At 37.8% G+C, this 27,715-nt stretch overlaps 1 protein-coding gene across 1 annotated transcript in view; it reads left to right on the top strand.

Annotated features, from left to right (window-relative positions):
* The window catches only part of LOC137639544 (ATP-dependent DNA helicase DDX31-like), a 327,968-nt gene that overhangs the window by 159,200 nt on the left and 141,053 nt on the right, over window positions 1-27,715 (top strand). The window contains exons 7-8 of the mRNA XM_068371811.1: window positions 6,701-6,879; window positions 18,721-18,809. Of these exons, the coding sequence (XP_068227912.1) occupies window positions 6,701-6,879; window positions 18,721-18,809 (268 nt within the window). The remainder of the gene's footprint in view (window positions 1-6,700; window positions 6,880-18,720; window positions 18,810-27,715) is intronic.

Raw genomic sequence — 27,715 nt, 5'->3', positions numbered from 1 at the left:
GATGAAGAAGGACAAACAGAAGTCCGTAGAAATCTCCTTATGTTTCTTCGCCTTGACAAAGGCCACCCATTTTTTCCAGGAAGACTCATATTGTCTTCTTGTTGACTTTGACTTGTACTCTTCTAGGAAGTTGATGCTGTCCCTAGAAATCCCAAACCGTTTCTTGACCGCTAAGGCGAGAAAATCATGAGATGAAGGTTCTGGGTTTTCACTGATGAAGCTGAGACAGTCAATTTCTGCATTTGCTGGGTCAGAACTGGGTCCGGCAACGGGATCAGTTTCAGGCGTAGTTCCGTTACCAGGGGGAACCAAACGCTGTTGGGCCACTTGTGGGCCACTATTGCTGCCGTCCCCCGAAAGGATCTCAGCTTGTCGAGGACTTTCAGCAGAAGGTTGGTTGGAGGGAATAAGTAGATCTTGGACCATCTGTTCCAATTTATGGACATTGCATCCATCGCTTCCGCTGGAGGATCCTCGTACGGGGCTTCATACCGGGGTAGCTTCTTGTTGTCGCTCGTTGCGAAGAGGTCTATCTGCAGTCCCGGGACTTTGCGTAAGATGAAGGAGAACGATCTTGCGTCTAGGGACCATTCGGACTCTATCGGGTTGACCCTGGATAGAGCGTCTGCCGTCACATTGCGGAACCCTTGAAGGTGGACTGCTGACAAGTGCCATCTCTTCTTCTCCGCTAGGCGGAGGATGGCTAGTATCACTTGATTTATGTGAGGTGATCTCGAGCCCTGTCGATTTAGGCATCTCATTATGACTTCGCTGTCTAGAACCAGACGGATGTGGATTGAGCAGGGGAGTTTCAGTTTCTTTAGGGAAAGAAAAAATGCCATGGCTTCCAGGAAGTTTATGTGGAAGGTTTTGAAGAGGGGAGACCAGGTTCCTTGGACTTTCCGATGGTAAGAGTGACCTCCCCACCCTTCTTTCGAGGCATCCGTGTGAACGGTGACTGACGGTGGAGGTGGTTGTAAGGGAACCTTGTTCTTTAGGTTCTTGGCCTCCGACCATGGCATGAGTAGGGATCGCAGACGATTTGGTGTCGGTCTTTTTAGATATCTTCGAACGTTTGATGCGTATTTTCTCCAGACTCCTGATGCATCTTTTAATTGTGCTCTCAATACTGGATCTGTCACTGAGGCGAACTGGAGAGACCCCAACACTCTCTCCTGTTGCCTTCGTGATATCCTTGCGGATCGAAGAAGGCTTCTGACAGATCCCGCTATCTCTTTCCGTTTCTGTGATGAAATGGAAAGGCAGTGCGACTGCAAGTTCCAGTGGACGCCCAGCCACTGAAACTTTTGAGCTGGAGACAGTCGGGATTTTTCCCGATTGATCTTGAATCCTAAGTGTTCCAGGAACTGGATCACTTCCATGGAGGCTTGCCTGCATTCTTCTTCGGATGCTGCCCACACCATCCAGTCGTCCAGGTAGGCCACCACCTGGATCCCTTTTAGGCGTAGTTGATGAATGACTGCATTCGCAAGCTTGGTGAATACCCTTGGAGCTATGTTTAGTCCAAAGGGCATGGCTCTGAAGACGTACTGTCTTCTTTGTAGTTTGAATCCCAGTAGGGGGAAACTTGACGGCTGATCGGAACGTGCCAGTACGCATCCGTCATGTCTATGGAGACTGTGTATGCCCGTTTGGGCAACAGGGTCCTGATGTGTTGAAGCGTCAGCATTTTGAACTTGTAGTTCACTATGAACTTGTTGAGTGCTGACAAGTCCAGAATTACTCCGAGCTTTTCCGAGTCCTTCTTCGGAACACAAAATAGCCTTCCTTGGAATCTGACGGACTTCGCCTTCCGTATAACTCTTTTGTTCAAGAGTTCCTGAACATATTCTTCCAATATGGGGGTTGAGTGTTGGAAGAATTGAGGGAAGGTTGGTAGAGTTGAGCTCCAACTCCACCCTAGTCCGTTCTTGATTAGGCTGTGGGCCCAGGGATCGAAGGTCCAACGATCCCTGAAGTAGAAGAGTCTCCCTCCTACCGGTAGCATCTCACTTTGAGTGCTGGGAGGAGGATTTACCTCCTTGGCCACGTCCACCCCTGTTGCCCCTACCTCTGGAGGGGCGTCTGTAGGAGCCTCAAAAGGATCCTCAAGACTTCGGCCGAAAGGTCGTAGACTGCCTTTCAAACACTGGGGTGAACACTGGTGACTGGGTTGCCAGGGTTTGGGGTGCCAGTTGAAAGGTGGTGGGTGGTTGTGCCACCGTCTGGGGCACTGTGGCCACGGGCAGCTGCTGTTGCTGCTTAGGCCGAGAGGGCACTCTAGGTCGTTTTGATTTATTCTTCGGCTGGGGACCCTCGTCAGCTGAAGATTTCCTCTTGGTGGACAAGCCCCACTTGGAAAGGAGGTTCCTGTTTTCAGTGGCGGCTTTGTCTACGACCTCTTTGACCACTTCACTTGGGAAGAGGTCTTTTCCCCAGATGTTGGAAGCTATCAGCTTCCTGGGTTCGTGCCTCACCGCAGCCGAGGCGAACACGAACTCTACAAGCCCTTCTGGCTTTAATAAAGTTGTACAGGTCTTTAGTCACTGTCGCCAGATGGGCTTCGGCGAAGACCATGTACATGTCTGGGCTATCTGGGATGCTTGCCATTGTCTCCAGGCCAGTCTGTAGAGACAAGGAAGCAGCTAAGCGTTTTTTTGTCTCCTGCTCTCTACGCAGGAGAAAGGCCGACAGCTTGGGGAGGTCTTCGCCGAACTGTCGTCCGGCAATATCTGCCTCCAGCTTCCCGACTGTGAAGGTGTTGTGAACATCCTTCCAGTCTGCATCATCTGATGGAAAGGCTAGGGAGAAGGGTCTACACTCTTCGAGTGTAGGGAACGGTTTCCCTGCCTCGATTGCCTTTAAGGCTGCCTTGAGCCCTTTATCCCTAAAGGGAAAGGCACGTTGAGGATCAGCAATGAAGGAAGGGTGCTTCTTGCTGAGAGCCGGCACCTTAGAGCTAGTGAAGGCCCTCTCCTTTAAGGTGGTGGTCAATAAGGCTTGAGCCTTAGAGAGTTCAAGGACAATCGTTTTGTTGGGCTCTGTCTCCTCTTTGGACGCTGGTTCCGTCCTGAGACGGACGTAGCAGTCCGGGTAGGCCCCTTTGCTGAGCCAGAATTCAATATCCTCTACTGGGACAGTACCCAGTTTATCTGAGAGGAAGATCTTCCCGCCCGACATGGGCATGTGCTCTGCGTATCTCCAAGGGTTAACGTCAGAGAAGGCAGGAAGATCCTTAACGTTCATCTTCTTCGGAGCTAAACGTGCCGCAACCAGTTGATGGATTTCGGTCCGAAAAGAGGCCTCCTTCTCGGTCGATTTCTGTTGCATGTCTTGCACCATGGACAGCAACGAGTGCAAAGTACTCGTAATCGAATCCATTTGGGGCGCAGTGGAGGAAGTAGAAGGCACTGGCTCATTTCCTATGGCCGATGACACCGAAATCGTATCGGCTTTCTCCGGTAGTGGTTCGGGTGGAACATCATCCGCCTGATCCAGCTCCTCCACTAGGAGATTGTTCTCCGTCTCCTCTGAGACAACTGACATGTTGTCCTCAAGTTGTATGTTCTCCAAGGCATCCGAAACGTCAGATTCTACCGGAATCTGAACAAAGGGAATCTCAGGTTGAGCCTGGGGAATGACCGCTTCCACCCAACCATATCCCAGTCATGAGGGATAATGGAAGGGAGGACCGATGAACACTCTAAAGAATATGAGGACACCCACTGGCAGCCGGCCTAGCCGGCGGCCGATAGGGAGCCTCAGGCCAGTCCTACAAGAACTCTAGGGTCAATGTAGAACGACGGCCAGGAGGGTGTTGGATCATTCAAAATGAAAGGGATAGCGGGGAGGGGTAGGTGTCCTATAGTTAAGGTAATGTCCGAAGGCAGTACCCAACTTAGAGGATTCTGTTCTCGTAAAGTAACCTCAGATAGGGGAAGTCATTTCCCCTGGTTGGGTTTGTCAAGGGAGAGGGTGTCTGTAGGACCCCAACTCGCAGGAGAGCAGAATCTCGTACCAGAGACCGTAGGCAATGAAGAAATCCTTTCTTCGGTCTAGGGACTACTGGCACAGGGCTGTCTGCTAGGCCAGGGAAGGGAGAATTGTCATACAAAACTCCCAAGTATGGCTTAGGGAGGTCTAGCCTCCTGAAAAAGCAGCTTAACCTGACCTGGGAAGTCATTTCACCAAGACAGGGAGATGCCTAACACAGACTAATACTCTGATGTCCCGTCCTAAACTCAAAACCGACTCAGTGGTTAGGAGAAAGAAAACGGAACGTCTTAGTAAAACTTTGTCAGAACTCTGTTCACAGCAAAGAAAACTGAGAATAGCCTAGGCTAATCAGAGGGAAGGGGATTGCTCTTAAATCTCCTAGGAGATTGGTATCGACTTAAAAGGTATAGGAGGGGTCAGTCTCCCCTTAAAAGGCAATACAAGAGCAATGGGGACATGTATGAAAGTATACTAAAGCCCCTAGGCTAGTAGCCTAGGAGCATTGAGAATCGATCACCGAAACTCTCTGTATACTATCTTGGAAGAGGAAAGCATAATTAAGTAATATCAAACAAGTGTAAAGAATTTTGCCTGTGCTTCAATACAACTTTACCAGGAAGGTTATATCATGCATGAAGTGTGAGGGTACCTAGGCTAGGAAGCTTAGCACTCGTGAGGCTCGTTCAGAATAGCCAGATTCACGACAACAAAGACATAATATAAGAATCCCTAGCTAAAAATCTAAATGGCTAAAGTTATTAAAGCGTATAAATGCCGGGAAAAGGTCGTTCTGGCTAACTAAATGAACAGAAGAACGACCGCGTCACTGACGCCATCCGGCTGGCAGCAGCTCTTGTTACGTTAATTACGATCTCAATCGAAAAGCAAAACTGGCAAGAGCTTACATTTACACGAGATAAAGATATTACTTAACTTTCCAGAAGCTAATGAGGCTGGGGAAGACATCATAGCGTCCAAAATATCCAAAATAGCACGAGAGGACGGAAAATCACCGGTCAAGCGAAGCTACGATAGAAAGAATGACGGTGGTGCCTCGGGTGGCAGACAGGCGCACTATTTGCGGTACAGTAGTGACTCGTCAAGAGCGATGTCTCTGGAACGACTCACCCTATTCTTGCCTCTCTTTCCCCTCGTAGTAAAAGCTCTGTTGGGGGTGTAGATAGCCATGGGACGTGTCAAGAATACGTCCTCTGATATTACGCGATATCCCTTAGTAAAATTTTAAGGGATATTCGCTCCAGGAGTTAAAATTCTGGATACCTTTGGTAAATTCTCTAGGATATATCACAGTAGTCAAATATACCTAGGAAGCTACCTTTGAAGGAACTTCAATCACGACGACATGGCCTGAGCCCAAAAAATTCCCTTATTATTAAGGCATGGTACCAAAGGATATTTCATATTTACTAAAAGAAACACTTATTATTTGATCTATCATTTTCCAATTAGTATACTAATTACAATAGTTTTATTTTAAATGCTTTTCTTATATTTTGTTTACTCGCACTGTGAGTTGAATCTCATAACATTAACTGTAGTTTCATTCATTTTGACGATGCACGATATTTTCTAGTTTTTAGAGCTGTGGTGCTTGATTATAAAGCCTCATTAGAGACTGCAAAGAAACGATAATTTCATTTATTACAGAGAGAGAGAGAGAGAGAGCGAGAGCGAGAGCGAGAGAGAGAGAGAGAGAGAGCGAGAGCGAGAGCGAGAGCGAGAGAGAGAGAGAGAGAGAGAGAGAGAGAGAGAGAGAGAGAGAGAGAGAGAGAGAGAGAGAGAGAGAGAGAGAGAGTGTATTCCATTTTCACGCCTGCTTCTGTAACCTAACTATTGCGAAGGAGGGTTGACTCTGGTTCATCATTAACTTGGCTGATAAGCGAGTATTGATGTGTCATATATCATTATCATCTCCATAAGAAACAACTACTTTCTCTTATAATTCCCCCTGAACTAAAAAGTTACCATCCTAGGCCATTATAAGTAAGGAACAGTGCTTCTCTATCAATACTAAATTGGAACATAAATTTTGAGAGAAACCGTGAGATATCGTACTCCACACAATGGTTATTCAAAGTCCAGTGCTTTCCTTGTGCAGAAATGCTGACCAGTGTAGTAGGCAGTAAATTAAAATGCAATACTGTATACACTTGTCAAAATCTGGAAAGGTAGGTACACATCTTGACAAAGCACTTTGATAAAACTAAAGAATGCAAAATTTGTTGGGTGGTAATTATCATTAACTGCTAGAATGCCTAATTACTTGGAGCAAGTATCTTTTTAAAAGAAAGAAAATGGGAAAATTTTGTGGTAAACGTCCATAAACTGGGCATCTTGAGAAGTAAATCTGAACATCAGTGGACAGAGTTCATAAAAATGATTGAAAATTATTCTATGTTTTTCTTTGCTGGGATATATACTGTATACTATGCTTTCCTAATTAATTTTTTTCAATACATGTACTTTCCTCTTTATGATTCAGAGACCACTCCTCCCAGCATTACTTAATTAACTATTGCTTCCTCCTGAATAGATGAAACAAATAGAAGAAATAAAAAGATTATAAAAATAACTTGCCTGACTGATGTTATTTAAAAAAAAATATGTTTTATTATTTGTTTATTACAGAAAATGGAATTAATTTCTTTTTTCCTAAAGAATTAACATTGATTTGTACCCATAGGGATGAGCTTGTTTTCGCCGAAAATAATTGATGTCAGTCATGATGGGGAGGAAGAAGATGAAAAGCTATTGTCATCAGAAGCATTAGCAACTCCAGAGAATCTTTCACACCATTATATTCTAGTTCCAGCCAAATTAAAACTTGTTACATTAGCAGCTTTTGTTTTATCTAAATGTATGGTGAGTATTTCTTTCTAATTAACAGAATTAGTTATCATGATAAGGTTTTTTTAACCTTTTGCTTTTGTTATCTCAAGTAATTTCCAAGTACCAACAGTCCCTTACTTATGACTTGGTTGAATTCCCAAGAACTGCTATCAAGTTAGAAGGAATATAACCTGGGATTTGCATTGCTTTGTCTTAAAGTATTGAATTCGTATTTTTATTTATTAAGTAAAGAATTTTGAGATATTTGAATAAAACTAATATATGAAGACACATGACTAAAAGTAAATAGATATTTAGAGAGGCTATCATTGGCAGTTACATGTTCTTTGGATGATTTCCCCTCAGGTTATTATTTGTTCTTCCACAAATAAAAATGTTTCATCTTTTACATAGATAACTACAGCATGAGCTGGAATAGCTGTTGAATCCTCATCAAGGTACTAAGTTAACGAAAGGTGGTATGAGGCGTGATAGTCCCAGACATGTACAACTTTATATTTGAGCTGCATAGCAAACATATGTACTTCTGCTACCCTTACATTTGCAGTTGCTGTTCCTCTCTGGTTTGTTTTTGTGTTTGAGCACTTATTGTCATAAAACAAAAGAGATTGTGACATGTGGAAGAGCCTAGGAAAAGGCAAGACATAGCTAGTATATGTCATAAGCAGCTGTAGAGCCCTATGTACTTTGTATCTTTGTAGAAGGCAGGAATGTACACAGTATTGAAAGTAAAGCCACTTTTGATTTTAGCCACTTAGCAAATAGATGTACTGATGCTGCTTTTACATTTACTGTATGCTGGCTGTTGGGTCTTTATCTCCCCCCTTGGGTTTGTATGCTGGTTGTTGGTGTCTGGTTTGAGCACTTCTTGTCAAGAGAAAAAGAACTTTCTACATGCAAAGGTGCCTAGGAAAAGGCATTTCATGGTTGATTTATGTCATGGGTGACAGTTGGTCCCCATGAATTTTGTACCTTTTGTAGGGGGCATCAGTCTTTGCAATATTTGCCCTGTGGTGAGTGTAGGCTTGGATTTTCTAAGCAGTTGAAAAAGCTTGGGAAGGAGAAGAAGAAACCTAAGGAGATCTGGCACCTTCTGAAGGAACATCCTGAAATTGATGCTAAAGAATATTTTTTTCTCTCCTTCCTCACACCTTGCCAACCTGGACCCTCCGTTACCTCTACGGTTACTCCTCATGCTCATTTTATGTGGAAAACTTAAACTCTGAGACTCGCTTGGCACCAAGAAATTATAGCTATCTTTAGGCATTTCAGGTAAACCAGCATCAGTGCTGTAAGGGCTCTCTTAGCTGCAGCCAAGTCTACACCATTGTATGTGACCCTAGTGAGTGACTGTGCCCTCAATATTATGTATGAGACTAATTCTTCTCTAGTGACATTGATCCCCAATGTAGTAATTCCTGTTTGAAAAGCTCCCTTAGCATCTTCCCCTGTTGGAGTTGAGTCATAAATTGATTACTGAGACCTTTACATCAGCATGCAGTCTGCAAGAAATGTTGATAAGGGTAAGGTGAGTTAGCTCATTGACCTTCTTTCTTCTATACCAATTCTTCCTCCTCCTCTTTCATTTATGACTTCTTTGCTTAAGAAAAAAAATTATATATATATATATATATATATATATATATATATATATTATATATATATATATATATATATATATATATATATATATATGCACACACACACACACACATATATATATATATATACATATATATATATATATATATATATATATATATATATATATATATATATATATATATATATATATGTACTAAGACTCATCATAATTTTTATCATTGTCAATATCAACCATAATGGTGTTTAATTTCAAATTCTACCTTTGGGAATGGATATCCTGTGGAAATTCATTTATAATGTTTCTGGCTAGGCAAAGATTCGAACCTGTGCCCCGAGTTGAAACCATGCCTGCGGGGACAACTCTACCAATCGAGCTATCTAGAGAGATATAGGTTCATTTCAAGTCCACTATACACTGTCATGTCGAATTCAGGATTGTGTTGTTAGACTTGCAATCAACCCATCTCCACCATGATGGCTGATTAGTGAGTTTGCAACACGTGGCTATTTATGATGAGTATATATCACTAGCAGTTGTGATTTTCTATTCTATCTATTTACCAAGGCACTTCTCCCAATTTTGGCTATAGCCGACATAAAAAAGGAACAAAAAGGTCTTTTCCTCTCCTCGCTCCTCCCAGCCTGACGAGGGATTCAGCCATGTTTGGCTGATACTGCTATAGTGCCACAGCCCACCCTCCCCCGTTATTCACCGCAAATGAAGTTTCATATGCTCAATCCCCTACTGCTGCTACGTCAGCGGTCACCAAGGCGACTGGAGGAAGCAGAAGGGTCTACCTGAACTGCATCACAATCGCTTGCCATTCATTTCTATTTCTAGCATTCTCACTTGCCTCTCTCTTATTTATCCTCCTATCACCCAGAGCTATCTTCACTCCATCCAACCTAAGAACATAAAACAATATAAAAACCATCATTACTAATATAACTTACCAATCAAAGAACATAAAACTATATAAAAGACCCAATTACTACTCTATCCAGTCACCCGCAGGAAACGATGACCACCCAATCAGAGCTGCAACCCACAGACCAGAAAACGAATCAATGGGTCACTGGCAATTGAACAGGTAAGCCTTCATTCAAGCTGAGTTTTGTCCCAAAAATGTATAAAGACTCCAGGATTCACAGTTGGCTGACAGTACTATGTCTGTTAGTGATTTTGAAATTTTCTCTGGCAATGGCATGGCCAGATTTAAATGAATGGTCATAAATGGCTGAAATTGGTTTTTTACTCAAATGTTTAGTGGTTCCTACCGATATTCCAGTGAAGCACTCATTACAGAGTGCACATTTATAAGTGCATATGACACCATGGGGCAATCGGTACAAACCAATAGACCTTTAAGTAAAAAAACAATTTCGGCCATTTATGGGCATTCATTTAAATCTGGTCATGACATTTCCAGAGAAAATTTCAAAATCAATAACAGACATAGTACTGTCAGCCAACTGTGAATCTTTGGGTCTTTATACATTTTTAAGGCAAAACCCTGCATGAATGAGGGCTTGCCTGTTCAGTTGCCAGTGACCCATTGATTTGTTTTCTGGTCTCTGGGTTGCTGCTCAGAGTGGGTGGTCATCTTTTCCTGTGGGGGACTAGATAGATTAGTAATTGGGTCTTTTATATAGTTGTATGTTCTTTGATTGGTATGTTATATCGGTAATGATGTCTTTTATATGGTTTTATGTTCTTAGGTTTGATTCTAAAGCTAGTTGGACAGTTCTTGGAAGTGTATCTTCCTAATTATGTAATTATTATAATTTATAAAATTTTTTATTAAATTTACCTAATAACAATTGCAGATAAGCTTAAGATGACAGAAGTTATGTCAAAAGCTACCAAATAATTATGATAGCAGCATTAACCATTTTATTTTTACTTAAATTGTGATTCCCAAGAGGAACCCAACTATCAACCCTGTATATATATATATATATATATATATATATATATATATATATATATATATATATATATATATATATATATATATATATATATATATATATATATATATATATATATATATATATACATACATATATATATATACTGTATATATATATATATATATATATATATATATATATATATACATATATATATATATATATATATATATATATATATATATATATATACATACATATATATATACACATACATATATATATATATATATATATATACTGTATATATATATATATATATATATATATATATATATTTGCTGTATATATATATATATATATATATATATATATATATATATATATATATATATATATTTATTGTATATATACTGATATATATATATATAGATAGATAGATAGATAGATAGATAGATAGATAGATAGATAGTATGAATAATGGGAGAAATTACAAAAGTTGATAGAAGGTGGAAGATTTAAATAGGGAAAGCAGAAATGTGGGACCGAAAATTATTGTGTAAAACTAAGATAAGGTTCAATGAAAATACAGAGAAACAACAAATAACAGTTATGAATGAGCCTCTAGAGATTGTTTATAAGTATACCTATTTAGGACAGACAGTAAATGTTTCCCAAGAATACAAGACCGAAAGTGAAATGCCACTATAATTTATAACTTATACATCAGAAACTTAGGTATCTTATGCATCAGAAACTAGGAGCCTTGCTAAAGCCTTAGAACATAGACTAGTTACAGATCAGAGAGTTATGGAAGGAATAATGATGGGAATAACACTAAGAGACAGAAAAAGAGCAACATAAATATGAGAGAAATCTAAAGTGAAGGAAATTTTTATATGTTAAAAAAAGAAATGGATAACTGAAGGATCCCTAGAGATTGTGTACAGCTGTAGTACAGTGTCTTTGTTTCTGTATTTGAATTCTCTCTTTGTGTACCCCAATAGTTTTTGTACTTCCTTATCAGCTTTTATGCTCTGTTTGGTGAACTTCAAATCCTTGCTGATAATAATACCGAGATCTTCCTCCTGGTCCACACTTTCTATTTCATTACGCAGCAGTGAGTAATCTGTTTGTGGGTTACTATAATCTGTGTGCATGACTTCAAATTTCCCACAGTTAAAAGGCATTTGCCATTTTCTGGACCATTAGCTTCATTAGATCATCTCTTAAAGCTTCTATGTCTTCTGAGTTTGCACCATTTATGCCTAGTTTAGTATCATCAGCAAGTTTGGCTATTCTACTAGTGAATCCTAAATCTTTGTGGTTAATGTAGATCGGAAATAACAATGATCTAAGGATGGGTCCTTGAGGTATTCCACTTGTAACAGCTGCCCACTCTAAATTTTCTCCATTCATTACAACTCTTTGTGTTCTATTTGTTAGCCAATTTTCAATCCATTCATCTGGCTCATCAATGAAGCCCAGTGCTCTAATTTTGACCCTTAATTCCTTATGAGGAACTTTGTCGAAAGCCTTTTGAAAGTCGGTATATGATGTCTATTGCCCTGCTTTTGTCATAAATGCTAAACATGTGGAAAATTTCCAACAGATTTGTCACACATGATCTCTTTTGTCTAAAACCAGGTTGGCTGTCTATGAGATGGTTGTTTTTTCTGTTATGTTCTGCTGTTGAATCTACTATAATTGATTAAAAAATTATTCTAGGCACTGAAGTTAGACACACAGGTCTGTAGTTGTTAGGTTCTTCTTTTGGTCCCTTCTTGTAGATTGAAGGAACATTGCCTAGTTTCCATCCTTTTGGTGCCCCTCTCTCGTTGGCTGTCTTTCAGAATATGTAAAAGGGTAGGGTTTATCTTCTTCTAGTTCTATAATCTCTATCAGTATCTTCTGGACATGGTGCCCTAGACTTACCGAGTCCTTTTATTTTCTTTTTGAGATCATCCATGGTAAAGGTGATTGTATTGAGTGATTTTGGCCTTTTATATTTGATAGTAGTTTCAGGGAGGGTTGTTGATTCTTCTCTAATGAATATAGTTGTGAAATAGGCATTCGTGAGTTCGGCTTTTTCCAAATCATTTGTTTTAAGATTACCCTCCGAGTCTCTTAATGGGCTAATGTTGTTTTTAATTGGTTTTCTACTGTTTACATTTGCAAAAAATTATTTTTTTTTTTTCTTCATTGTTCTTGGCCTTTCTAACTAGTTTATCTACTTTTCAGCTTAACTTCTTGTGCTTAGAAATTTCATGAATTGAATGCTGTGGACCCATTGATTCGTGTTTGCTGTCTCTACTTCTTATTACATTGGCTATTTCTCTGTTGAACCACTTAGGTTGTGGAGTTCCACTTGGTAAATTTTTTTTATGCCGTAAACATTTAGCCCTTTTTTCTTTACATATTTCTACAAAGGAGTCCCATTGTGTATCTATGTACCCTATTCCGCTGAATTCAAAATTCTTGGTGTATTCCTTCAGTTTTATCCAGTTATACCATCTGTAGTCTATCTTTTTTATAAATTTACTTTGATGGTAGTTACATTTCTATACTGTTGTTTAGTCCTCTTGGCCTTAGCTACCCTTCCTCTAGTGGGTTTCATGAACTCTCTGCTTTTGTCGGTAGGTTCTGTTCTTGATTTCACCTTAGTTTGTATTTCTTGGATACTAATCCCATTTTCTACATCATCTATGACTTTTTTGTTCCTTATTTCTAATTGATAGAACATGGACATGATGTCAGTCAGTTGTTTTCTTAGATACAAAGAGTTACAAGGATTTTGGATGTCTCAAAGACTTCTTAGTCCATCGGTGGAGACTCCATTTACTCTTTTGTAGAGCTATTTAGTTCAGGCATTTAGAGTTTTTTCTTATGAACTTATCCAACTTATTCTTGAACTTGTTTACTGTGTTACTGTTTACTACATCTGCTGGAAGTCTATTCAAAGTATTTGCTATTTTGTATGTAAAGAAATTGCCACATTGAGTGGTGGTGTATCTTTTCAATTCCGGTTTCTCTCCGTTACCTCTGGACTGATTTGTGCTAAGTGTGAATAGATTGGACTTTTTTTCACTACTTTTATTCCAATGAAGCTTTCGGGTACATTCCTTAACCCATCATCAGCTGCAAAAATATTTTTTTTTTTTACTTTAACAAATACTTATAGTATTCATATACATAGCGAACAGAGAAAAGTAGAGTTTTACAACATCGAAAGTTAAAAACAAAAAATTTAAGTTACAGTATTTACCTAAAAAGTTTTCTAATATAAATAGCACTTCATGGAGTGAATTCCATAATTGGAATTAGACTAAAAACATAAATAAAATAATAAATACTTGAAACAATTTCAATGGAAAGCTCGAGGTTTCATTATTTAAAGTTGGCTTTAAGGTCTTAATTACTAAACTTTCAGCGATTCAAATTTCAGATTGGTAATTCCCTCTAAATACAATGGAAAATTCTTGTAGATTTACCTGCTTGTTACAAATGTTTTCTGAGTGGTCCCTCACGGATGACTGGAGGGGCCCAGCAAGGATCTTTTTTGTTCTGTAACTTCTCCCTTTATGTTTCGATGCTCTGACAGCTAGGGCCCTATTGCTAGAACCCAAATAGCAGTTATTACAAACTGCACATTCATACTTGTAAACAATGTCAGAACACCAGTTAGAAGGAGTTTTGTCTTTGTGATGGAAAAGTTTTTCATTTTAAAGTTGTTATAAAAAAATTTTTACGTTGATCTTTGGAAAAAGTTGATTCATTATTATCTTTAATTCTTTATTTATCACCTTGCATAATTGCTCTCCTTGATAATTCAGTTTTAGATATACAGTCTCTTTTTCTACAGTACTTGTAATGGGCTTTTGTATGAAGATGTTGTTTAAGAACCTCTTTAATTGACTATTAAATATTTCAGCTGGGTATCCATTATTAAAAAAAAAATGTACGTAAAAATTCGATTTCTATATTAAATTTGATATATGTTTTAGAAATTCTCCATGCGCTGTATAGAAAAGTTGAAAACGCATTCAGTTTAAAGCGGTGAAATGTAAAACTGGTGAAATTTAGGCCTACTCCAGTATAAGTTTCCTTTCTGAATACTGCAGTATTAATAGTACTTTGTTCTCTTTCCAACATTATATCTAAGAATGGTAATTTATGGTTTTCTTCTTCCTCTTTCGTGCAATTTATCTTGGGATGTTGAGAATTTAAATAAGTAAAAAATTGTTCAGCATGCTCTTTTTTCTCAAATATTATATATGTGTCATCCACATACCGTCTGTAAAATATAGACTTAAAATCTATTGGACATTGTTCTAACCATTTCTTTTCGTAATAACATAGAAAGACATTTGCTAAGGGTGCACTAAGAGGTTGTCCCATTGCCAACCCATATTTCTGTTTATAGTAGTCGTCATTAAACATGAAGTAGCTGTTATCTGTTGCTTGTTTCAACATTTGTTTGAGTTCTTCTTTGCCTACATACCTAACCATATTTTCATCATTTATTTGCTCAAGTATTATATTAATTGTTTCTTCAACTGGCACATTAGTGTAAAGGGATTCTATGTCGTAGCTGACCATATAGTTATCACTATTTATCTGTATATTCTTTAAGTCATCTATAAGCTGCATACTGTTTTTTAAAGTATACTCATTAAAAGTGAAGTTTTCTATGAATTGTATTAGGAATTTTGAGAAAGCGTACAATGGTGTTTTTCTAACTGATATTGCTGGTCTAATAGGAATATTTTCTTTGTGTATCTTAGGCAATCCATATAAAATTCACGGTCTTGTACCTGTTGCATATACCTCTTTATATTCTTTTTCTGTTATAATTCCCTTTGATTGCAATTTTCCTGGATTTCTGGTAAGTCTTATCTTCGAGTAATATCGTATGTTTGAGTGGGTCATCTACATTCACCTTTTCAAAATTATTATCCTTTTCAAGTACCCACTTATGTTGACTGTGGTTGTCCTTTTGCCGATGAGTCCCCTTTCTCTCTCCCTGAGTTCCATCACTTAGAGGATGCTACCATACCAATATAACTCTTAAAGGAAGGGTAATGAATATCCCATGACAGGGCATCTTAAAAGAGATGTTAATGAGGCCTGTATGACTTTATTAGTACATGGCTTCCTCCTAAAGGGGACCTTCAATAGTCCATCTTGGCCATAAAGGGCTACAGGTTTGTCCTCTCCCATGCCATGAGCAGCAAAGGCAAAGAACACAATCTTTCTCCTGTATTAGACAAATGATCACTATCCCTACACAAGTAAATAAAAAGATAAGCCCACGAAGTCCACAAAATATACACTTCTCTGATCTTTAAACACTACATGAAGAATTGGTATTGTTACTCCATTAGGTAATTGTGTTTGTGGTATCTCTAGCCCTTCTGATTACTGTCCAGTTTTTATAACTCCCACATTATCCGAAGGTTTTTAATGCCTTTTGTCAAAACGTCAAAATGTTTATACTGAAGGTAATAATTTATTCCCTTGTGTGCAATTTGGCTTTTGCAAAGAGCTTGGAGCATGTGATGCCCTTCTTACCATTTCCAATGCTGTTTAAAAATCCATTGATTGTGGTCAGGATGTTTGTATAATTGGCTTTGATTTTAGTGCTGCCTTTGACTGTGTTATTTATGACACTTTTTCAAACTCGAACAATTGGGAGCAAGGGAGTCTTTCCTTAGTATCATTATTGAATTTATAAGCAATAGATCATAAAAGAGTGATTGTTGATAGGCACCATAGCGAGTATAAGAACGTGATGTGTGGTGTTCCTTGGGTGAGTGTTCATGGCCCATTACTTTTTGTCACATAATATGGGGTTTAGGTTAGAAAACTAGCATCTTGCATGTGCAGATGATGCTACACCATTTGCTTCAATTACATCACCTGATTTTAGATCTGGGGTGGTTGACTCTCTTAATAGAGATCTAGCTAGAATTATTTCATGGTGCAAATTATGGAGCATGAAGTTGAACCCTAACAAAACTTTAAATTATGATTATAAGTAGGTTGAGTATAGCAGATCGTCAACATCTAGATCTTGGCATTGATAATGTTTCTTTAACTCTATATGTCTTGAAATTTTAGGTGTGTTTCTTGATTGCAAGTTTACTTTTGAGAAACATATTTTGTCTTCTTCAATTGCACAAAAATATTTACTTTTTGTGAAAGTTTTTTTTTTAAGATTTTTGTTTTGAAGAAATGTTTTAATTCTTTTATTCTCTCTTGTTTCAAGTATTGTTTACCTGTCTGGTCTTCAGCTGCTAAATCTTATCTTAATTTGTTTTACAAAAACCTGCTGTCTGTTGATTTTTTTTATAACTGATGTTGATATTTATCTCCTCCACTGTCGTTCAGTTAGTTCTTTATGCATGTTGCATGAGGATTTTCATGATTCTGACTATCATTTGTATTCTGATCTTTCCAGACTGTACCATTCTGTATGTAGTACAGTACTGTAACAGATATTTAGTTAATTATTAAACAATATTCTTGAAGTTTTATTTCAGCTGTGACCAGATTTTGGAATGTTCTTCCTAATCAGGCAGTTGAATGGGTGGAACTTCAGAAGTTCAAACTTGCAGTGAATGATTTTATGTTGTTTATGTTGAACAGGCTGTCATAAGTCTCTCTTCATAGTTTATATGTGATACCGGTACATATATTTTAATGTTTTCACGGATCTTAAGGGGTTCGATATTCATTTTTCGTTGCTTCTCGTGCAGTTTATTTGTCTCTTTATTTCCCTTCCTCACTGGGTTATTTTCCTTGTTGGAGCCCTTTGGCTTATAGTATTCTACTATGATGATGATTAATAGTAATTAATAATAATAATAATAATAATAATAATAACAATGATAACAGCAATAATAATAATTAATATTGATAATAGTTATTAATTATTAATAGAAATTATTAATAAATAATGAAAATATTAAATAGTAAAATAATTAATAATAATAATAATAATAATAATAATAATAATAATAATAATTATAATAATAATAATAATTATAATAATAGCAAAACCATAATCCAGCCTCACTCAGTTTTATTTAAAAGTCTTTGCTCACGAACATATAAACCCAATCTTGAGTTACGATATGCAAGGATTAAAAAGGTAACTGTTGTTAAACATTTCCTCTCTTAATATGTTATTTAAAACCACATGGCCCCCAACAGGGTGAGTACCATGTGTATGACTGCTACTTTACCTCTGCGTGCACCATGAGACACTAGCCTTTGCTCCAGCGAGAGACTTGAGTGATGCCTTTCGGCAATTACTGCTCTTCTTTGTGGGCATCGCTCTTGTCTACCTAACCTCAGTAGCTAATGAAATAACTTTTATTGAAAAAGCTACTTTTCTTGGTGCAAGAATACTCTTTTTCAGTGTGTAATCCCTTAATACATTCTCACCCCCAAATCATGCATGCATTCTTTCCTCGTATGGGACATAAACAAATGAAGAATAGGATTCGGCCCATCAGGTCAAGCCACATGGAGCGAGGAAATTTATTCTGATCTTTTGTGAATGCTTGGGGAGTTATTTCATGGTGATTAGGACAACCTATAATAATGTGTTTGTATATTGAAAAAATTTATTGTATCATAAACATTGCAAATACAATACTCTGTGGGTTCCTTTCTTGTGTTTGAAACTAGTGGCCTTTGTGTGAGGTCTATGACATTGGACTATGTCTACTCTTATGTTGTTTGCAGTTGTAACACAATAAATGATGCTTTCTCTATGTTACTATTTATGCTTTCCTTTTGTTTTCTTCTTGGCTATATTGTATTTCTAACTACAAATTATTCCTGCTCCCTTTTATGTCTCATTTTAGAAAGATTCCTTATCATTCTACATGTAACTTCAATAATAATAGTGATGATAATAACTCTTGGAAAGAAGACATCGTACTTGTCGTGTTGAAGGGGAATGCTGAATTATAGTATTTAACTTAAAACAAAATTGATTGCTGCATTAACAAAGCAGCTTTCATGGTGATCATGTTATACTGTTTTTGAAATAGGTACAATAATACTAAATTTCATATTTCTTATGTATATTTAGTACTGTTACCTGTAAATATTAAATGATACAATTAAAATCCATCAGCAATGTTTGTATGCCCTTCAGCTATTGAAAGGAATATTAGACAATTGTCATGAAAACTTTCTCCTAAGAAATTTTATACTGTCGTTCGAAAAATAAAGAAACCTCAAGTTAGATTATTGCAATATATTTATTTTCTATTTTACTGGTCTTTGGTTGTATGTAATTGTTATAATCTTATTTTTCAGTATGGCGATGAGAGGAAAATAATTATTTTCTTTGCTACTCAAGATATGGTTGACTATCATACAGCTCTCTTCTCACAAGTATTGTCAAGGTAAATTGAGGGTGCAAAGAATTTATTTGAGTTATGTTTGATTAGAATGTAGATGTTTTTACAATATATGCTTTCCAATTTATTAATGATACAGTAAAATGAATATGTATTACTAGTTTTGCCTCATAATCTGTGTAGATAGTTCTCTTACGGAAAAACTTTGTATCAAGTGAAATGATTGCTACCCAACTGGTAGATTTGCAGTGTGAAATATTTATTTTTTCTATGAATCTCCTATGATGTTCATATTGTTTTCGTTCCTGGAAGCTTGGTTTTGTTCAAGTAACTTCTTAAAAATTGAAAGATTACCTATTTTCTTTCCTTCCAATATAATAATACCTCTCAATTAAAGACAAATGAAGTCTAATGACAATAGCATGTTTTGCATGTCATATCATCTTAAATCTTGAGGTTAACATGACACCAAGTTGATGTGCACTATTTCTTTTAGTGGTTTAAAGAGGTATTCTCCTGCATTTGTTATGAATTTCTGCATAATTTTTTCAAAGGATTTTTTTTTTTTTTTTGTGATCATGATCCATATTCTCTGCTTATCCTGTGCCAGGTACTATTTTTAAATTTAGAGATTTATTGTGAGGAAAGAAAGATCCTCGCTGTTCCTCTTTGGAAAGTATGTTCATGGTTAATGATTAAATTAAAGTTCAAAGCATAAGAGTAAGCTTGCTTTTAGTTCAAGTGGAAAATCAGGGGACTGGAATAGTTCATTTTAAAGTTAATTGTGATTTATAATGCCACTACAGCTGTTAACTTTACTACACTCCCAACTAATTAATTTTGATAGTCATGAGCTTGAAAAGCTTTTAATGTCATTATCTACTATTGTGAAAGCTCAGAAGACTAACAAGTCTTTGTTTAACGGTAATTTTTTCAGCCTAACCTGCCCTGTTTCAAACCCTAACTTAATCCCTCAGTAACGGTTGTAATGATATTAACTTTGTACACAAGTTAAATAATTCTTTTTGTTTTAAAAATGGCCTACACATTTACACTTCCCACCAAGCAAAGTTATCCAATAGATGTGTTTACTTAGGTGCAGGGTGGATAACAATGTAGACGGGTAAGAATTTTAAATTGGCGTCCCTTTATTGTTATCTTTTGACCCTGATGATATTGTCTATACACTACTTGAGTAGCTAATGAGGTCTTGTGAAAGTGCAGGATATTACCAATTTAATAATACCTAATACGTACCTGCAACTAATTTTTTCGCATGGGAAAATGCCCTTTATATTGCCATTACCCCTAAATTTTGCATCCTAAAAAATCCAAAATAGCCAAAAAAAAAGGGCTCAATGACCCACATGGGGCATTATTTGGAAGGGGGAACAAAGGAAATTCCATTCCCACAGACCTAATGGATTGTGAAAAATCGGGTTAAAAACTGTATTATAGGAGTGCATGGCACCCCTATCTTCCTACTAGATTAATATGGTATGAAAAGATAGATAAGATTAGATAGAAAGTTTCAACTTCAAATAAGGATTAATCAATTTATCAGTTTACATTTATGTTGCTAGATACCTAAATGAAGTTATTAGTTTTAGATAAGAACCACTGTATTATCTTCTGATAATAGGAAAATATTGAATTGGTAATTCAGGTTTACATAAAATGCATTTCATATTCACACTGCATGGTTTCTGGTACAGCTAATAATGCAGTTCAGTGTTATTTATTGACTAAGAAAGGGTTAAATGGAGGTTTATTCAAAACTTGCAAGTATCTAGACTAATAATACCGCTTCAGCTGTTTGTTTATACGGAAAATAAAAACCATTGTACTTTTGATAGGGAGAGGTTTTCAGTGAGAACTGGAACTCTCTTTCGAATTGTTAAAGGAAGTGTTAATCAACTGGTGCCGGAGCAGGCAAGAAATCCCACCTCCTTACAAGCTTGAATTTGCCTCACTTTGCTTTTGATTGCAATAGAGTACAGATGTACTCCTTGCTCCCTGATCGAACTTTCTAATTTTAATTTTTTTTTTTTTCAGGAAGCAAGTGCTGGTTGTAAGTGTTAATGAATGTGATGCCAGAGATCCGTATTTGCCAGGGAAAAGTTGGATGTTGCAACAAGTTTATGAGTAAACCGACTGTAGATCCACACTTTCTGTGCTTCTTGTAGGCGGCATCATTGTTCGCAATCATCCTTATGTAACGTTTGGAGGTCGTGGCCTCCTGTGAAGTGGCAGGCATACAACTGATGGGGAAGAAGATAGCCAAGCCTTTGCTGGTGTCTGTCTTGGCAGCACCCAAGAAAAAACTGAAGAAGTCTTTTGATTCTCCATCTCCTCAGTGGGTGCATATGCTGCCGCTGGCTGTGCATACACCCTTGATTCAGTCCCCAGAGAGTATGCATCAGGACCTGCATTTGTGGGCTTTTCAGGTTTCCGGGGTATACAGTATAGGGTTTCCACAGTATTTGCTTCACCCCTTTGGAAGCTTGAAGCTCCTCACCTGTCTATGTGTAGACCACTGACCACAACTTTAACCTAAGAAAGTGTTAGACTTCCGTAGGTCTTTCAGGTAGGCCCGCTATCACTTTGACGGGGCTAGTAGCTAAGACTACCTCTCCCCTGGTTTTCCCGGTGCCAGTGTCTCCCGTCATGATGCCAGTGGTGAAAGGCGTGGTGGTCCCCCATTGTTAGGGGCCCAGGTGTCCCCCCATAGTTAGTGACCCAGGTGCCCCCCCCCCCAAGCCCAAAAGAACTGTCAAGGCTCATAAAGTGACACCTGTAGCATCAGGGAAAGTTCCAGCATCTGAGGTATGTAAAGCTTAAGTGTGGGTGTGAGTCAGTCTCAGGGCCAAATGTGTGTTTTGCTCCTGTGGGCGGGGTTACTCCGGTCAACCCTGTGTTAGCCACCCCTTCCCCAGTGCCCGTCACCCCGATCCTTGTGCCTAAAGGCCCAAGGCCTGTTAACCCTGCTCTGTCTGTGTCTTTACCTTTGCCTGTGACCCAGCTTGTTACCATATCGCGGAACCCCTGTTAGTGTGCCTTCCATCTCTCCTGTGATCGTGTATCCCAGTGTTGTGATTCCTTTGGGAACAAACTGTGTTCCCTAGGGGAACATCATCGTGTTGGTTACTTATACCTCGACTACTCTGCTAACAGAGCCTGAGGTAAGAGTCAGGAAGAAGAAGCATGCTCATTGTTCTTCTGATTCATCCTCTACATCCTCTGACCATGATTTCTCTTAGTCTAAGAGGAAGAGGGGGAAGAAGGACAGGAAGAAGTACTGAACAGTGACGTGTGGCTTTCAACCATGGCTCCATGTTGGATGCACATTCTAGGTGCATGAGGCTGGAGCAGTGAACCCATATCATGCCCCATCACCATGGCTTCCCAGGGCCGTGGCTCGAGTTTCCTCTTCTACCCTGGTAGAAGGTTGGCCAGGGCACCAGCCACCCGTTCACATAATACCACTAGAGAGTTATGGGGTTCTTTGACTGGCCAGACAGTACTGCATTGGATTCTTCACACGGATTATGGTTCATTTTCCCTTTGCCAACACATACACCAAATAGTCTGGCCTATTCTTTACTTATTCTCCTCTGTCCTCGTATACCTGGCAACACTGAGATTACCAAACAATTTTCCTTCCCCCAAGGGGTTAACTACTGCACTGTAATTGTTCAGTGGCTACTTCCTCTTGGTAAGGGTAGAAGAGACTCTTTAGCTATGGTAAGCAGCTCTTCTAGGAGAAGGACACTCGAAAATCTTATCTTGAGGATATACGCGTGCACACTATTCTATCCTATTTCTCTTCCTCTTGTTTTTTAAAGATTTTATAGTTTATATAGGAAGCATTTATTTTGATATTGTTACTGTTCTTAAGATATTTTATTTTTCCTTGCTTCCTTTCCTCACTGAGCTATTTTCCCTGTTGGAGCCCCTTGGCTTATAGCATCTTGCTTTTCCAACTAGGGTTGTAGCTTAGCAAGTAATGATAATGATAATAGATTGGCCAGGGCACCAGTCACCCGTTAAAATACTACCACCAGAGATTTATTGGGTCGTTTGACTGGCCAGACAGTACTACATTGGATCCTTCTCTCTGGTTATGGTTCACGTTCCCTTTGCCTTCACCTACACTAAATAGTCTGGCCTATTCTTCACAGCTTCTCCTCTGTCCTCATACACCTGACAACACTGAGGTTACCAAACAATTCTTCACCTAAGGTGTTAACGACTGCACTGTAATTGTTCAGTGGCTACTTTCCTCTTGGTAAGGGTAGAAGAGAGACTTTCGCTATGGTAATCAGCTCTTCTAGAAGAAGGACACTCCAGAATAAAACCATTGTTCTCTAGTCTTTGGGTAGTGCCATAGCCTCTGTACCATGGACCTCCACTATCTTTGATTAGAGTTCTATTGCTCGAGGGTATACTCGGGCACACTATTCTATCTAATTTCTCTTTCTCTTATTTTCTTCATATTTTGATAGTTTACATAGGAAATATTTATTATAGTGTTGTTACTGTTCTTAGAATATTTTATTTTCCTTTGTTTCCTTTCCTTACTGAGCTATTTTCCCTGTTGGGGCCCCTGGACTTATAGCATCCTGCTTTTCCAACTATGGTTGTAGCTTAGCAAGTAATAACAATAATAATAATAATAATAGCCCTATAAACCTCTCAATTCCCCCATCTGGTTATGGATAAGTCATTAAATTTGCATAACTAAATTATAACGAAAAACGGTTACTAACTTTATTATCGTTTAGTTTCTAATAAATCTTGGATGCCTCAAAGATGTTGAGACTCCCATCAGACTAATCTGTTACCTAACTCATTACAAATATTATCATAATCCCTTCTGTTGAGTCTATCATTACGACTAAAAAAATAAAAACCTTTATATTCAGGGATTACAAGCTAATTTGCTAATTTATTTTTTTGGGGAGTAATAAGCTAAGAAGTGTTTTTGAAATACTTTCACTTGAAGTTAATTCTAGTATTTTAGAAGAGAAGGTTAGGCTCAGTGATTATAGAGGGAATGTGAGCACTACTTCCACTCCAGGTTTTGTTTTTGCAACAGCCTATGTACTAAGTTTTTGTTATACTGAAAATTTAATACCAATAACTCCTTTTGTGGTAGCTCAGAATTCGGTTTGATTTTTAGTTCAGGGTAATCTTTCATGACCAATTTACCCAGTTTCCAGTCCTAACCTAACTTGTCAAATGATAATACACTGTATCTACCAGAGCTGCAAATCCTGTGTTTTTGCCCATGAATGGGTCTTCCACAATTCTACCCAATCTTTTAGGCTCCTAGAATCCTTGTATCTCTCCTCTCGATAATACAACTCCCTCAAAACATCTTGTTACCACTTAACTTACTTTATCATTATTATTATTATTATTATTATTTTTATTATTGTTATTATTTTTATTATTATTATTAGCTAAGCTACAACCCTAGTTTGAAATGGTTGATGCTATAAGCCCAAGGGTTCTTATAGGAAAAGTGGCCCAGTGAGGAAAGGAAATAATGAAACAGATAGAATAGTGTGCCTGAATGTATCCTCAAACAAGAGTACTATATAGTGTAAGGCAGTGGGAGACCATGGTACAAACCTATGGTACTAATCAAGACTAAAGAACAATAGTTTGATTTTAGAGTATCCGTCTCCTAAAAGAGCTGCTAAAGAATCTCTTCTACTTTTACCAAGTGGAAGGTAGCCACTGAACAATTACAGTGCAGTGGTTAATCCCTTGAGTGAAGAAGAATTGTTTGGTAATCTCAGTCATGTCAGGTGTATGATGAAAGAGAAGAATATGTATAGGTCCATGCAATTCTGTGTTCAATCATCTAGGATTAGATCTGTCCATTTCAAGTATTATAATGCAGTGGTTCCCAACCTTTTCAACTTCACAGAATTGGCAAATAAGTCCAAAAAATTTTGCGGACCAGTACCTGTGGCATACTGTTTTTTGAATAGTCCAAATAATCCTATATACAACCACAGATATAACAAATGCACATATCTTCAATTTATATTATTAGCAAATTAGACATCTATGTAAGAATGCCACGTAATCAAAATGCGTATATGTCTTACATTCCTGAAAGTAAATTGATTAAATTTCCAAATAAAATGTATGCCATGGTGAGGAAAAATAATAGAGTAGAAATGAGGTCATGGTGACCGATTAATGTATTGTGTAGAGGTATCAATAGTTTTTACACCAAAATGTAATATTTCATATTTAACAAATGAAATGAGAAACATGCATCGTATTTAAACAATAAGAACGACCCTTATTCAGATCATGCTTCATATTTTTACCATTTAAACTTCATATAATTTCACTTATGTGCCAAACTATTATAATTCATAATTTCAACCGATTGTTGAGGGTATTTAAGACTCAGAAATCCAAAAGGGTTACTATATTAAGGCAATGAAAATTACATATATCTAGCTAAATTAGTTTGATGTCTGCTTAATTTTCTGAAACAAGTGACAAGATGTCCTTCTATGTCACAAGTACAAGACGAACTGGTGATTTTATATTTAGTCTTTATCGAAACCAGTACCGAGAACTCTGCTTCACACGTGTAAGTTGAAGAGAATGTCATTAACAATTTCAAAGTAGTGCACTTTGTTCAGGAAATCCTCCACGGGCTTGAATCCAAAATATAGGTACTGTAATGTTATGGGTTCTAGGTAAATTCCACAAAGGAAATTCTACTTCGGTAAATGCCACGATAGGTAAAATTCACAACGACATATTCTACGAAGGTAAGTTCCACTTCATTATATTTTTAGAAATTGGTTTGTGAAAAGAAATTTTTTTGCTCATATTTTATTTAGACCTTAAGATAAAAAAGGATTTCTTTCATTATTAGACAAATCTTCAAACCCATTGACAACATCTTGATTGGCAGAAATTTTAAAATGCAAGAACACTTAATTTCTAGCTAGAAACTGTCATATGTGTTTTATATCCTAGATTCACCAAGTGCACATATCTTCCTCCAAATAGACTGTCTGAGGTGGAAAACATGCCCAACTACATCTAAATGTGGAAAGACAGAAGCAAATGAATTATGGATAGCTTTTTCATAGTCTACAAGACAGGTTATAGGTCAACAATTTGGCCTTAAGTTCCACACAGCTGACAGAAGACGATGATATGTGGCTTCTTTTCTGTCAGGAAGTAGCACAAATAGCCTGGACACTCATAACCCTCTAATAATGATATGTCGTGTGAAAAGCTGACACCACAAATTAGGGGACACCTTATAGGTCCCATCGCACGTCTGATTTTCAGAAATTTCTAAATCCTCCAAGCCTCCCAGCCTTTTTCTGATAAAAAAAAACTAAAATTGTCTGCATCACCAGTGCCAGTATCACAGACTAATAACAAGGAACCATTTTATAAATAATTAACTGCATCAGGAATTTCAAACCCTGACCTACAAGATGGAAGTGCCGGAATTCCTAAAGCATGTTGCCTCCAAATACGAATGTTACGTGAAGGTCCATGAATAGTCGGCAACATTGATTGTGCTTCCTCATGGAGGTCTTGCAAGCAGCACTGTATCTAATACTTCTCATGAAGATGCTGTACCCATTCTCACTTTTCATCAAATTAACAGCCTTTTGGGTATTAACGTGTGCGTTGCTTGCCGAGTGGTTATGGGGTCCTATTGAATAGATAACTTATCGCATATAGGAGTTGAAATTTGTATGTAGTCTTGCCTGGCAATAGTTGTAAAAAAAACTCTCACAACGGCAATACATTTTTGTTTTAGTGCTGTTAGCTCCATTCTCTTCATATATACTGTATAATTCTCTGTATCGCAAAGCTTACATTTATTTTTCTCTGGTGTTACAAATGTTGTTATGGCTGAGGGCTTCCAAGTTCAAAGTTAAATAGAGAAAAAGTAGAAACTCCAGTGAAAATCAGTTAAGAAATGAGCAGATAAAGCATAAAAGGGATTTTGACGAAGGAAAAATCTATTTCTGGGCGAGAGACCTGTGCTGCCCAGTGAAATGCTCCTACAGCACCATTTCTAAGGAATATAACTGCTAAAATATTACCAGAGAAAAAATGCATAGAAATGCTAGGTTGAACTAGCTCGCTCACCTATTGGTGTCGGTATAATCTAGGGCGTAATATGACCAGAGGTCTCGTACCATTTAGATATCTCCTCTTCAAAATCCCTCAATAGTGAGGTGCGGATCAACCTCCCCTGCCGCGCAGACTAGTACTACTAACTCTACCCACGCTTGCCCAGCACTCCCTATAGCACCCCTAAGTTTGGGGTATGATCAGGGGGGGACAACTAGGGTGGGTTCACTGGGCGGCACAGGTCTCTCGCCCAGAAATAGATTTTTCCTTCGTCAAAATCCCTTTTCTGGGCTCAACCTGTGCCGGCCAGTGAAATAGTACCAGAGAAACGAACCCAAACTTCAGTAAATATAAGGGAACGAATTAAAATCAACATAACATAACAGTAGTTTAATCAAGAGTTGTAGTAGTAGACGATAGTCTTTTATAACATCAAAAACTGACAGGGTATAATATCCCAGGAAGGGATGGCAAAATGTAAAAATAAAACTTGAAATCAAAATTGGATCTGAGGTCAGAATGTCTTAGATAAAACCATATAAAACTGGACATAAAAGAAATACAGTTTGCAGGACAAAATGTAAATATGACAATTAATAATAGAGATAAACAATATCTAAGACATGGGGACACCCATGGGTGTGACATAACAAACTGAACTCAGGTAGGAACTGTAAGTGAGGCAGGTAAGAGGAAGAAGATGGCAAGACATAGTACCTTCAGGAATTAATTAGGAATTAATTTGTTGGGGGGATACCACGCTCCCTGCGGCTACGGTAGCGAGCTGAAGGGCCTCTAGATGTTTAAGA

Source organism: Palaemon carinicauda, chromosome 4 (assembly GCF_036898095.1).
Source record: "Palaemon carinicauda isolate YSFRI2023 chromosome 4, ASM3689809v2, whole genome shotgun sequence".
Taxonomy (NCBI): domain Eukaryota; kingdom Metazoa; phylum Arthropoda; class Malacostraca; order Decapoda; family Palaemonidae; genus Palaemon; species Palaemon carinicauda.
This window is presented reverse-complemented; position numbering and strand designations above follow the sequence as displayed.